This window comes from Zootoca vivipara, chromosome 1 (assembly GCF_965207765.1).
Source record: "Zootoca vivipara chromosome 1, rZooViv2.hap1.1, whole genome shotgun sequence".
NCBI classification, from domain to species: Eukaryota; Metazoa; Chordata; class Lepidosauria; order Squamata; family Lacertidae; genus Zootoca; species Zootoca vivipara.
Genome location: NC_142582.1, coordinates 129,769,515 through 129,783,903, shown reverse-complemented (window position 1 = coordinate 129,783,903; position 14,389 = coordinate 129,769,515). Strand labels below are relative to the sequence as shown.

Sequence of the window (14,389 nt, the reverse complement as noted above, 5' to 3'; positions counted from 1 at the left end):
CCAATATCTCAAGGGATGTCCCATGGTGGAGGGAGCTTGCTTGCTTTCTCCTCATCTGGAAGGTAGGACTCGAACCAATGGCTTCAAGCTGCAAGAAAGGGGACTAAACATACGGAAAAGCTTTCTGACAGGAAAAGCTGTTTGCCAGTCTCCCTCGGGAGGTAGTGGACTCTCCTTCCTTGGAGGTTTTTAAGCAGAGGTTTTTGGATGGCCATCTGTCATGGATGTTTTAGCTGAGTTTACTGCATGACAGGGGGTTGGGCTAGATGCCCCCTGAGGGTCCCTTCAGACTCTAAGATGCTATGATTCTAGTAACATTTTTTTTAACAAAGGGGGAAACAGACAGGCTCATTTAGATATGTTTAAACCATTCCAGTTTTTACACCCTGCTGTTCAAGTACTTGATGTGCAAAAGGCTAACCATGAGTGGTGCTGTATTGATCAATTATTTTGCAAGTGCATAATGTGATGCTAACAAACATATTTTTACAAAGCAGATTTTTTAAAGAGTGTTTTGCATTTATAAAGCAAGGGTGCCCTCTACTGCTGCAGTCGTGTTTTACTAAAACTCCTTTTTTTCCTCACAGTCCTGTACCCACTTACAAGGGAGTAAGCTCTGTTGAACTCAGCGAGACTTACTTCTGAGTAGGCACGTACTGTATAGGGCTGGGTTGTCCATTGAAGAAAGGGGGGGGGAACTAATTCATAAAAACGTGGAACTAACAAAATGCCTTATTTACATAGATCCTCTGCGCTAGCAAGGGTAAAACTGTCGGGTAAAATAATGTGTATTTCAAAACAGTAACTGATTCTGCAACTGAATTATGAGAGATTATAGATAAAGATGAAATAATAATGAAATGTATCTTTTTAATTTTAATGGAATTTTAATGTGATGCTGTGATTACCTTTTAAACAAAAAAAATTCACTGATACTTAATGTGAAAAACTGGAATTGTTTCATTGTGGATTTTAATTATGTGCTATTGTCTTTTCATTATTGTTTTAGTACTTGTAAACCGCTTTGAGTTAAGAGCAGGCGGGGGCGGGTTCTTCAAGGCCACTGTCCAATAAGAAACGTCCTTCCAAGAAGCCCTAGCAAGGCGGGAGCTTTATTATTCCCTGCCGGCTGATAGGGCGCCGGCAAAGGGGCGGTAGGAAAAAGGGCCAATCCCCATTCTCGGCTCCGGCGCGAGCTCTCTTTTTCGAAACCGTTGGCGGCCGACGGCGGTTTGTTGTTGTTTTTCAGCAGAGAGGATGGCGCGAGTCCGCGCAGCTGAGGTGAGGAGAGGCTGTATCCTAGCAACGCGGGAGAGTGGGAGGGGAACTGCCAATCCTGCGCCGTTTTCTGTATTTTGGGCGGGGAAAAGGGGCTTTGCCCCCACCTCGTTCTCCTGTGACGGACTGAGCGCGGGGCGAATGGGATCCCTTTCTTCTCAGCCTCTCCCCGCCTCCCCTTACCAATCTCGTTTTTCCACGTCGGCCGCTTTAAGGGTACCTCTGAGCACGTGCAGAGTGAATTTCCCTCAGATTGGAGATTAAGGGGGGGAGGGGAGGGAAAGGCGACAGAAGGCAAAAAAAAAAATGTTCGGTGTTAATTCGCCCCTCACAGGCTTGTAGGACCAATTTATTTATTTATATTATTTATTACATTTGTCGGTCGCTTTATATTGCCCAAGGCGAGCCAAAGTGATTTGCAAGTAAACAGATAAACAAAAACCCACGTAAGGAACCTAAAAAACAACTTCGGGGTGCATTAAGAGCACCCTACCCGATTTATAAGATTCTCAAGACCCACGAATTATTGGCCCTTCTAGGAAAGCAGAAAGCAAGGGGGTGCCCAAGGCACGGCCTCTAGGAGGATGGTGGCAAAAAAGAAAGAAAAACCCTTTGGTAAAGGGATTTATTTCTGCTTTAACCATTTCTGCGGGAACACCTGGCTTGAGAGCAGTACATGTGAAAAGGATCTAGGAGTCTTGGTAGACCACAGACTTGACATGAGTCAGCAGTGTGATGCAGCAGCTAAAAAAGCCAATGCAATTCTGGGCAGCATCAATAGGAGTATAGCATCTAGATCAAGGGAAGTAATAGTACCACTGTATTCTGCTCTGGTCAGACCTCACCTGGAGTACTGTGTCCAGTTCTGGGCACCACAGTTCAAGAAGGGTACTGACAAACTGGAACGTGTCCAGAGGAGGGCAACCAAAATGGTCAAAGGCCTGGAAACGATGCCTTATGAGGAACGGCTTAGAGAGCTGGGTATGTTTAGCCTGGAGAAGAGAAGATTAAGGGGTGATATGGTAGCCATGTTCAAATATATAAAAGGATGTCATATAGAGGAGGGAGAAAGGTTGCTCTCTGCTGCTCCAGAGAAGCGGACACGGAGCAATGGATTCAAGCTACAAGAAAGAAGATTCCACCTAAACATTAGGAAGAACTTCCTGACAATAAGAGCTGTTCGACAGTGGAATTTGCTGCCAAGGAGTGTGGTGGAGTCTCCTTCTTTGGAGGTCTTTAAGCAGAGGCTTGACAAGCATATGTCAAGAATGCTTTGATGGTGTTTGCTGCTTGGCAGGGGGTTGGACTGGATGGCCCTTGTGGTCTCTTCCAACTCTATGATTCTATGATTCTAACTGCTATTATTATTAATTGTTATTATTGTAGCATTTTCTATGGTGCTCTTGGGTAGTATTCTCCAGGGAGGTCTACATGTAAAAGAGCAAACCCACAAAAAACAAAGCATTTAATATTAAAGTCAGGGTTGGGGTAGTTATATGAAATGCGTGATATGCAGGTGCTCAGTTTTATATTTCATAAACACAATCCACGCCATGCCTTCAACACAGATTTATGTTCCCTGTGTGGCTCGTGCACGGGGAGTAATCAGGGAAGATACTCAATCTCCCCCTTCCTTAGAATAATAATAATAATAATAATAATAATAATAATAATAATAATAATAATATAAAGCATACATATGGTGCTGGAGGAGACTCTTGAGAGTCCCATGGACTGCAAGAAGATCAAACCTATCCATTCTGAAGGAAATCAGCCCCGAGTGCTCACTGTAAGGACAGATCCTGAAGCTGAGGCTCCAATACTTTGGCCACCTCATGAGAAGAGAAGACTCCCTGGAACAGACCCTGATGTTGGGAAAGATGGAGGGCACAAGAAGGAGAAGGGGACGACAGAGGACGAGATGGTTGGACAGTGTTCTCGAAGCTACGAACATGAGTCTGACCAAACTGCGGGAGGCAGTGCAAGACAGGAGTGCCTGGCGTGCTCTGGTCCATGGGGTCATGAAGAGTTGGACACGACTAAACGACTAAACAACAACAAAGCATACAAAGATGGAAACTGGGAGACCCAAGAGCTTTATTACTTTCAAGGTGAGGGGAAGTGATGTAGCGAAGGCAGGCAGGATAGCTTATTCCATGGTCTTAACCCCATCATCTATTAATTAGCCTTAAGCATGTTGGTTATATGAGGCTGGATATATCCCATGGCTCTTGCCTTCCCAGCCCTTCGTGGCCTCGTCTCTCCACTCTTATACCCCATTGCAACCCCACCAATTACATTTGGAGGGTGGCCACTTAAAAGGGACCCCTGACCATTAGGTCCAGTTGCAGATGACTTGGGTTGCGGCACTCATCTCACTTTACTGGCTGAGGCAGCTGGCGTACAGCTTCCGGGTCATTTGGCCAGCATGACTAAGCAGCTTCTGGTGAACCAGAGCAGCGCACGGAAACTTACGCAATGTCCCCTCAAAAAAAGACGAGGACGCATGTAACATTTGCACGTGGCCATTTAAATGTACAGTTGCAACATCTGAATGTCGACAGTATAATTAAATGGAGAAACTGTAACCTTTTATCCTAGTGGGGGAAACTGGGTGAGTGACCCAAGGAACCTGTTCGTTCTGCTGTCCAGCTGTCTGCAACTTCAAGACACATGGTGATCTTCCTTCTTAGAGTTGTTTATCTTTACCAGGCATGGCCAAACTTGGCCCTCCAGCTGTTTTGGGACTACTGACCACTTGTCCTGTTAGCTAGGGATGATGAGTGTTGTAGTCTCAAAACAGCTGGAGGGCCAACTTTGACCATGCCTGCTTTAAACCAAACAGCGCTTCATATATTATTATTATTTAAATTTCTTAATTGCTTTAGCCCAGGGCAACCCAAAGTGACTTACAACCAAGCAGGCAATAAACCCCACATTAAAACAGATATAGTGGACAGTCCTCTGTAAAGTAGACCCCATAGCCACCCTAAATCTTTGCTCCATCCCCCTCTGACGGCTGAAGATCTCCTGCTCCCTGAAAAGACTCTGCCCATTTGCCCTTGCTGCTCAATAGGCCTGGAACTTCCTCACCCACCACCCTGTGATGACACTGTGCCCTTATTTTCAACTTAAATGCTGGAGGACATGTCACTAATCTAAATGTCACAATAAAGGGAGATATGTAATAATAATAAAAACTAATTCTGGTCAAGGCATTCCTGGCCAGCCAGAATGAACAATAGTCATGAAGCAGCTATACAGGTATCAACAATTTATTAGACGTGTGGGAAGGAGAAGTTGATTTGTACCCCGAGGTGTCGTGTGTGCAGTAGGTGGGGCTGATGGTGTAAAATGTTGCAATGCAGGCAAACGAGTTCGACTCATCGGATGAAGAACCCTCGGAGGAAGAACAGGTACCCTTTCAAGTATCCTGGTAGGTCCAGATTTCCTCAGGGGATCCCTTCCAGTTTCATAGCTTTCTTAATTTTCTTCATATGGCGTGTTAGGGGAGGGGTAGTTGTGCTCCCTGCAACCCGCACTCAGCTCTCGCCTGCGGCTCCTGGAAACTGTCAGTATGCGACAGTGGCCACACACCAAGAACAGCTTCGACCAGGTGACAGTAGCCGATGGGTCTCAAACCCACAATGCGTTAGGGACTTCCCCTGCATGCGAAGACAGGCTCTGGCAGATTGAGTGGACGAGACCAAGAGTGGGTTTCTGCACATGCTGCAGAGGGAAGTGATGGGCAGGTGGGGTTCATTAATCTGTGAAACTAGCCCATATAAGGTAAGAGAAGGAAAACCCTGGTCCTAAACCTCTGCTGCCTTCCGGAATATCTTCAGGAGAAGAAAAGGCTAAGGAGTAAAACCCTACACAAATCCGGAGTGGAGCCCCTAAGGATGGTGCCTGGTATGCCTCCTTCCAGCAACTCCTGCAGCCAAGCTGGTGCCAAACGTTTTGCTCTGTTTTCCTTTGGACCACATCAGTGAATCTAAGGGGGGGGGGAGCAGGGGCGTCGTAGCCATAGAGGCTACTGGCGCAAGGCGCCACGACACCACGTTCTGAAGGGCGCTTTGGAGGGCGCCTCTGCCATGCTGTGCCCAGAGCCTCCTCCCTGTGGGAGGAGCCGCCCTCAAGCCCTGCCAGCAGCGCCGCCCTCACCCGCCTCTTCTCGGGCTGCGGGCACTGTTGCGGGGAAGCCGGCCGCGAGCCTCCCGTCGGCATGGCAGCCAGGGCTCCCTGGGCAGCAGCACTGCACAGCCCTTCAGCCGAGCAGGCGGAGGCAGAAGTGGAGCACAGGTGGCAGCACCCCTGCCTGTGTTTCTACCGCCGCTGCACCACGGCACCAGATAGGCTTAAGACGGCACTGGGGGCGGGGTCTTGTCATTTGGGCAGCTCAGGACCTCCATACACACTGCCCACTGCCCAGGCCTGCACCTCGGAGAGGACACTTCAGTGTTGCTAATGAATTCACCCTGAGACACACTCCATTGTCTCTTGAGACAGACAGATGCCAACAAGTTTGTACAATGCTACCTCGACTTACGAATGCCTTGACTTATGAAGTCCGCTAACCCGGAAGTATTTTCGCCGTGCACGTGGTCTGCGCATGCGCAGAAGCGGCGCGCGGTTTCACGGTCTGCGCATGCGCAAAATGGACGCTTCAACTTACGAAGGATTCGAGTTCTGAAAGCACCGCGGAACGGATCGCCTTCATAAGTCGAGGTACCACTGTACAACTTGAAACTTCTGAGCTGTCTTCAAGGGCAGTTGCACAATAACACATTGCAGTAATACAATTAGAACATTGTATGAGCGTAGATGGACTGTGACTTGCCTATTTTTGTCCAAAACTAGCTACAGGTGGTGAACTAGCCATAGCTGATAAAATGCATTCTGTGCTACAGAGGTCACTTGTGCTTTAGTGATACTGCTGGATCTAGGAGAAACCCCCCACACCCTGAACCTGCCTTCTCAAGGGGCATGGATAACCTACCTTGTGATGAGTATAATATGGCCAGTTTTCAGCACATTCTGCCAAACAAGTTTCTAAGTCACAGCAGCTTTACCATTTTGCACTGAATGCAGGTACCCTGTGTTTATAACCATCCAAAGCATACCTTGCATTTCTCCTTTGGGCTGCAGAGATTATTTGTAACAGAAAAGAGAGTCAAGAAAACTGCTGTAGTATGCCATGAATTGGTTTAGTGGAAATTGGTTGGATCCAAGGTAACCCTTGGATGGAAAGTAACGGGAGTTTCCCTTCTTTTAAGTAATTCAATAGCATAAGCCAGTGGTTCCCAACAGGTGGTCCGGGGACCCCCAGGGGTCCGCGAGCTATGCCAGAGGGGTCCGCAAGATGCTATTAGAATAAAAAATATATTAAATATATTTTGTATGATAACAGATTTTTTTGTTTTGGCTGCTTCCTGCATGAGCAGAGTCTAGCACAAAACTAGAATTAGATAGAGGCAGTAGTTCTGCTGTATGCCGTTAGGTGGCGCTTTACAGACACTACTGTTTTGCAAAGAGGCAGCGCGCGCATTCTACTAACGCTCACCTCCTCAAGATGCTTTGCGCGCGTCGGCTTAATTTGTGCGCTACTGCGCAGGTACCCTGTCTCCATTCCCCTCCCTCCTCCCTGGCGTGCGCTGCCTCTTTGCAAAACAGTAGTGTTTGTAAACAAAGCGTTGTTTTTCGCGGAAGCTACAGTTCGCGTAGTTAAAAATGGACCGTTGGTTAAAAAGTGGTTCGTTAAAATGACAAAGGCCTACAGATGAAGAGGAAGATAATGCATTTGATGTTCAAGCAAGTAAGTCAGTGACTCTCGAACCGATCTTGTCAGTGTCCATTGAACCTAAATCGTAACTGTAAAAAACGTATAAATATAAAATATAAAAAGACTCTTAATTTGGCTCTCACTTTTTAATTTTAGGATTAGGAATTAATGGGGGTCCTTGTCACAATAGCGGCTCGATGAGGGGTCCTCGAGAAAATTTTGTTGGGAACCCCTGGCATAAGCAGTACCCCAGATGTTACCCACAATTCACCTGGGTGGCTACACAAGGTTCTCCCACTTCCAAAATTATTTCACACTAATTGATCAGCCGCAACCTTGTAATTTCCAGATTGTGTTAAACACATCTTCTTATATACCCCTATGTTTTGCAACTTGAATGTCCCTCCACAGGTCAGCATCATAAATCCTTTCACTGTCTGTAACCATCTGAAGAATCTCTGAGGGCCTTTCCAGACTAGTCTTTTTTTTTTAGTGTGGGTGTGTTCTGCAACGTGTTCTTTGCACAATAATAGTGCATGGGGTGGGTGTGTTATTCTGTTTTAGCTTGTTCTGTGGTGCTTCCTCAATTTTTTGTTGGCATTCATCTGTCTCGGGAGACAATGGAGGAGTGCGCCTTTGAGGGTGAAGTCAAACGGTTGGAGAGTTACAGCACCTGCTGTGCTTGTAGAGACTGATGCGGGAGAGACATGTCTTGTTGCAGCTGGGGCAGATGAAGGCATCCGGTTGCACTGCTGCAGATGCCCCATGGCGTTTCTTCTCGCAGGCATTCCTCCCAGCAGTCATTCCTCCCCTTGTCAAGCTGGCTTCCCCAATCCTTCCACATTATTGCACAACAATACTGGGACAAAGATCAACCAATATAAAAGGTTACAGGATTTCAGCAGGATGTTGTGTGATATGCACTGGCTGGAAATGAAGCAGTGTGACTGCTCCCCAGAACTGTTGCAGACTCAAACAGTGTTGAAAATGGGGTCACATGTAACCACCCCGATTGCATCATGAGCACAAACTATGCATGTGCAATGAAAAGGACATGTAGAGGAGTTGTGAGCTAGATTTTAAACTCTTCTCCTGCTGTTCCGTGTACCAGACCTGTAGTTGTAAAGAGAACTTGCTGATTGCAAATGTAAATCTCACTGTAAAGGTTTTTAACTTTCTTTCTTTCTGTAGGTTAGCCCTATCACCAACCTATTCCCAATTTCTGGGAATTTGCTCACTACCAGGTATGCAATAAAAACTTATTTAAAAGCTCATTCATTTGATGGGGGGGGGGAATCTTAACTTACCCTACCCCACATTAATCTGCCTATGTCATTACATTTGAGGTAAAATGAAATATAACTGAATAAGGTGGCCTGTTGGTGGTAAATAGACATAGATGTCTTGTATTTAACAAATACTTGTTATATTTCTAGCAGTACTTGATATGTTCTTTCATGCATCATTTTAGGTTGCCGATTCAAAAGTATTAGAAGAAGCCTTCAGAAAGATATAGGTAATTATATAACAGTGCCGTAGGGATCTTTCAGCCTTCCTTCAATGCCTGTTCGCTCCAAGTTTCCCATTTCTTATGCCTTGCAACTGGCATAGGATTCTGGGATAAGCATTTTTGGTTTTCTTATTTTTCCTTATCCCCTTCTTTGTGTAACATCTTTCCTGATAAAGGGTTCCAGAAGAGACATTTCCTCTTCCCTCTCCCTTGAGAGAAAAGCTCTTAAGATGGCATTTGCCACCTGCAGTTATTGCTTTAATAATGATTTGAGATTTTTATTTTAAATGAATTGTTTTTACATTTTAATTTTAAAAAATTACAATTTAAAAAATGATTTGAGCATTTTAAGTATTTAGTGTCTAATTGGGGACAGCTTTTTATTGATCATCTTTTTTAAAAAATTAGTTAACCAATAAATTATTAAATGTTGCTGCTCTCCTTGGAACATTTATTTTCCTTGTATCCTGAGCCAAGCACTAATTCCGCCCTGCCAGAGTATCAAATTCCAGGGCAGTGCTGCAATTTCAGTTGCTAAAATTAGGCAAGCTTTATGCCTAGCACCCGTGGTTTGCCTAATAATCAGGTCATGGAACACACAAATTCCTTGTTGTAAAGTCAATTTGAATTGTTTTCTGAGTTAGGATTCACAAGGCTTGTATGGTTTCACATAGCATTTTAACAAGGCAAACAGCTTTGTTCCTTTGCAGATGAACTGAAGAGCTTCGGGGTGCAGGAAGTCTTTGTCCTCTGTACCAGAGGAGAGCTTTCAAAATACCGTGTCCCACACCTCCTAGAGGCATATCAGAGCCAAGGGATTGCTGTGCACCATCACCCTATACCTGACGGAGACACTCCAGACATAGCCAAATGTTGCCTGATTCTAAAGGACCTGAGGAGTTGCCTCGAAGGCGACCGGAAAACCTTAATACAGTGAGTTCCAGTGCACCAGGTCTTTTGTCCTCTCTCCACAAGTAAAGATGGTCACAACCTGCAAACATCCACCTAAGTTTTCTGCTGACACCACAGTTCAGAAATTTGCCTCCCAGCTTCTGCCACCCCCTTGAATGTTTCCGCCATTCCCGTGTAGGTGGGACAAAATAAAAAGCAGGTGTGCCGCATCCTAGAGAATCTTCCTAAATCAAGAAAATCCTACAATCGAATGCTTTAGGGAAAAGTGGGAGAAGAGCGGTGAGCTTGCGATGTCAGGATGAGAAGGAAGATGTGTGCCATTCCCAAGATTTCACTGTAGACTCTTAGTAATTATTTTTTTATCCTGCCTTTGCTCTAAGAAGCTTAAAGGCAGCCCTCAAAAGATTTCCAGCACTCTCCCATGCGGCACCCAGATTCGCTTAGCTTAAAAAAAATGGTGCCACAGAGAAGCTTCTGTCCTATGCAACAATAAGGGTTCATTATAAGAAAACTGGAGAGCCCTTATACAGAGTCATCGTAGGTTAGGACTGGGCTTTTGAAGGGGAGCTCAAGAAACACAGAGCTACATGGAGCCCTGAACATGCCTATGTCAGGGCATCTTTCCCCAACTTGACACTGATGAAAGTCAAATGAACGGTAGCAGGTTTGGGGTGGCTATGTTAAGGAGTGCCTCTCAATATCAGATTGGAAACCTTTTTCTGGAACAAGACAGAGCTGGTTCATTTTGACTCTTGATACTATCACAATGTACTTGTTCTGTTTTTGAAGAAAGAAAAAAAAGCCCAATCCTTTCCCCCCCCCTTTCAGCTGTTATGGAGGGCTTGGAAGATCCTGTCTCAGTAAGTAACTACTTTTTTAAAAAGCATTAATTGGTTTAATATTGGCATTTTCCTGCATAAATCCATCTGCTCGTGAACCTATGTCCTCTAGTATGTTACACAACTTTCTCCACCAGTAGCCTCAGACTCATCTTTGCAGATGTAAAAGGCGGAAGCTCTTTCACAGCTGAGTCGGAGGAATTCTCCATGCCTTCTACTCCCTAAGTAACAACTCTGGAAGAGGAGCATCACTGGCAGAGTGCAATTTTTTTCCTGCAAGTTGTGAGAACTATTAATCTTTTATTTTTATTAATATTACTGATGTGCCCATGAAGAGCCAAGATGGGCAATAAAAAGAGGAAAGTGGAACTTCCTTGCAAGACCTGTGTCATGGTGAACAGTATGAGATTGGAGCTGGGAGTCCTTGCTTTAAAGCTCAAAGATTGTTGTGGCACCTGAAATACAGGTGTATTATGGCAGAAGCTTTCATGAACAGTTATTCTCAGCTGGCAGGTTAGGGTTACATTGGGGACAAAGGTCATGAAATGCAGAAGGTGTGATATTTCTGTGCTGCCCTGTATCTCAGCTGTGACTTCCTTGGGGTTCCTTAAGCAAGCCACTCTCTTAGCTTTAGCCTCAACAAGTGTAATGATTGCTTCACGGGATTCTTGTACCCTGGATAGGTGAGAGAATGTGCTCTGAGCATGTACAGCAGGAATGGAGAACTTACAGCTCTCCAGATGTTGGGCCTACAACTCCCTTCATTCCTAACAATTGGCCACATCTGGAGAGCCAGATGTTGCTCATCCTTCACATGCAACATAATCCCTGGCATATATAATCGGGAGTAATCTCCCCCGAGTTCAGTTGGACTTACTGCCAGGTGAATGCATATAGGATTTGCAATCTTAAATATATTAATGTGAAGTTACGGGGAACCAGGCAGAGGGCGCCTGCCCTGTGAAATGCCCTCCCATCAGATGAAAAGGAGATAAACAACTTTAGTACATGACTATTAGAAGACATCTGAAGGCAGCCCTGTATAAAGAAGTTTAAAATGTTTGATGTCTCACTGTATTTTTATATTTTGGATGCTGCCCAGAGTGGCTGGGGCAACGCAGGCAGATGGGTAGGGTACAAATTATAACATCCTCATCATCATCATTGTTACTATTATTATTATTCACTCAGGCTTTCAAGCAGCTTCTGCCTCCTCACTAAATACTACTAGTTTCCTTAAGCAGGACATCTCTTGGTTTTTTTTTCCGTTTTTTTTTACAGTAGCAGCTTGCCTTCTGCTTCAGATATCTAACACAATAGGCCCACAACAGGCCATAGACAGCCTGCGAGACTTGAGAGGTTCAGGAGCTATACAAACCATAAAGGTATGAGGGAAGGCCATGCTGGGCCTTGCTTGGGAGTGGGAGGACAAGATAAAGGGCAACAGCTGACTAAAGGCAGTCTTTTGTTTGGGACTGAAAATCTCTCCTGGCTTTCTAAGAGTTAAAGCAGGATATGGTGCTACTGGTGACGGTATCCATAATTCACCATTTCTGCTCTTGACCACAAGGCCATACCAGAATCCTGCATTGCCCTTACAGAAAACCCCTCAGACGTGCTTTCTAGGCATGAAACAAGCGAAATTAATTATTGGGTGGAATTCAACACTGTGCTCTTCCAATCATTCCATCTGTGCAAACCTTGCAGCTTGCCAGATGGAACAATCCCCCCCTTTCCTATCCTCCCCCATGTGCTGTTCTGTGGGATGTTCTCTGGACCCCCTTGAAGTCAATTTCAGGGGGAGGAGATGGCAGGAAATCCCTGTTGCACAAGTGGAAGTCCTTGTGCCAGGCTTCTACTGATGGTGCTGGTTTAGTGAATCCTACCCAGCATCTCCCATTGTCCTCTTATTCAGGGAGCTTGCCATTGAATGGACTGCAAAAACCAGGGACATGTGAGCAGGCAGATTAGAAGGATCTTGGGCCTGGTCTCTCTAAGCAAGTTCAGGTGGGAGGGAGGAGAAACTGAAAGATACTCTAGGAACCTGCACTCCCAGCAGACAATACTTTGTAGAACCTGAGAAAGGAAGGGGATCTGATTGACAGCTAAAAAGTGGATTGGCAGGGAGTCAGGAGTACTTCCTTTGGGCCTTCAGAAATCTATTCTCACAACCACCTTTCACAACCGTCCTCATTTTAGCATCTGTGATTAGAGAACAGCGGCTTATCCATCCTGCTTTCCCTTGCAGCAATACAACTACCTACATGATTTTCGAGAGACCCTGGCTGTCCATCTAGCGACAGAAGGTGCAATAGCAAGATCAGTATCACGATAAACAGCAGCAGTGGAATTGAGCTGCTTCTTACGTGACCCTGCTGGATTGCCTTTGCTTTGGGCATGCAGGTGAAAATGCACCTGCCTCCAACGTCTCATTGGAACTTAATTAGTCAAGTTATCCTGGCACATCTCCCTGGCAAGCTGTCTGATGCAAAATACAACAAATGTAAGCTGTGAGGGTTCTCTGTAAGCAAGAGCAATACTGTGATGTTTTCACAGCATAAATTCATGTTTTAAAGCGCACATTTGTCGATGGATTCCTGAAACGTAACATTCTCAATATGTGGTTGAATTCACAATAAATATGATTAGTATCAAACCTTCTGTTCATATTTTTAACTCTCCATCCCACGTCTTATTTTCTGTGCTTTGGGTGGGACATGTCTGTTTGTTCTCTGTTCTTGCACCTCTCTGGTTTGTGGGAAGCCCTATAGAAGAAAACAGAATCTGGCATTTTTAAACTTTAGGGTGCGTCGAAAGATTTCCTGCTAAGTTATGTCCTAGGACACACCCGCAACAGCTGGCATTCTGGACGATGTCTTTAACATGGGCTGCCTTTCCAAATGTGTCTCTCCCATGAGGTTTGAACAAATATTGCACAAAATACTGCCCCTGCTAGCTTGCACCTTACTTTCCTGTTCACTTCTCTGGAAACCTATGTGCTGTTCCTGTAACTGCCCCCCACTGATTTCCTATCATCCTGAAACAATTTACTGCTATTGAGGCTTTCTAAAAACCAGCTGGTACCTGTTAAACCAGAAGTGCCTCCTGTTCCATTTGAATTTCCCATTCTGAAATCATCAAGGGCAAATTGATCTATTTGATGTAGCCAGCCATATCAAAGGTAAGCTTAGGCAGAAACCCTGGTTGATGTTAGCTTGGGCAGGCTGCTTCTTTAAGAGACTTTGGAAGGCTCTGTAAAAGTGGAAATGTTCCCCCCCCTTTGTTTCAGCCTCAGAAATACCTACATATGTAGGTCAAACTGTGTCTCCATCTGGTCCACTGCTGTCTACTCTTGACTGGCAGTCAATCGAGAGGGTCTTAAGAGTTCTTTCCCATCGACTGCTATCTGATCTCCCCCCCCCCAAAAAAATTATCCAACCCAATTAAAAAAACCCCAGGAGATATTAGCGCTGAGGAGCCATTATCGCTATCCTATGTTTATGGGATGCCTATATATTATAAAGAGATTCACACCTCTCTACAGGGATTCTTCAGTTTCTCCTACACTCACACCCTAGTACCTTATATGTAAAAAAGGACCACAAACTAAGCTACTTTGAATGAAAGTAGACATTGTATTTTAAGTGAGGGAGTTTGGTGACAGCATCAGTATCTTATAAAAAATTTGTTTCTGTCCTATAGGAAGTTGTGGAAAACAAATGCTACGCACACATCATGGGCAAAAACCTCGTTTGCTGTCTTAAAAGCACATTTACTTAAAGGAGCGAATGCTGGTGCCATGTGAAATATCAGTCACAACACAGAAAGTAATAGGTAATCTTTTCTATGTGAACATACTGCTATGGGCACTGCATGCCATTAAAGCTATGACAGGCACAATTTCAGATCCTTCAGCAAATACTAAAGCTAGAGATGCAGGATCAAGTGAACATAATCTACCCAAGCATGTGACACTTGTCGCCAATAGATAATGATGGTTTTGAATATGCCAAATGAGATGAATACCTATTTTTAAAACTGCACAGCTGTCAGAATAAGGACTTGCAG

The 14,389-nt window shown here is 44.9% G+C and overlaps 1 protein-coding gene across 1 annotated transcript; it reads left to right on the top strand.

Annotated features, from left to right (window-relative positions):
• Positions 1–1,229: 1,229 nt before the first annotated feature.
• CDKN3 (cyclin dependent kinase inhibitor 3) lies at positions 1,230–12,977 on the top strand. Its single transcript, XM_035101117.3, has 8 exons — positions 1,230–1,281; positions 4,647–4,714; positions 8,252–8,304; positions 8,532–8,576; positions 9,281–9,503; positions 10,311–10,342; positions 11,603–11,706; positions 12,570–12,977. The coding sequence occupies exons 1-8, from the start codon at positions 1,258–1,260 to the stop codon at positions 12,654–12,656; spliced, it is 636 nt and encodes a 211-aa protein (XP_034957008.3). The 5' UTR covers positions 1,230–1,257; the 3' UTR covers positions 12,657–12,977.
• The last annotated feature ends 1,412 nt before the right edge of the window (positions 12,978–14,389 follow it).

What these genes read in the sequence shown, in the direction of transcription:
- CDKN3 (XM_035101117.3), top strand. Translation starts at nt 1,258, where the DNA reads ATGGCGCGAGTCCGCGCAGCTGAG. An exon ending in GACCGGAAAACCTTAATACA is followed by an intron (nt 9,504 to 10,310) that starts GTGAGTTCCAGT and finishes CCCCCCTTTCAG; the next exon opens with CTGTTATGGAGGGCTTGGAA. An exon ending in GCTTGGAAGATCCTGTCTCA is followed by an intron (nt 10,343 to 11,602) that starts GTAAGTAACTAC and finishes TTTTTTTTACAG; the next exon opens with TAGCAGCTTGCCTTCTGCTT.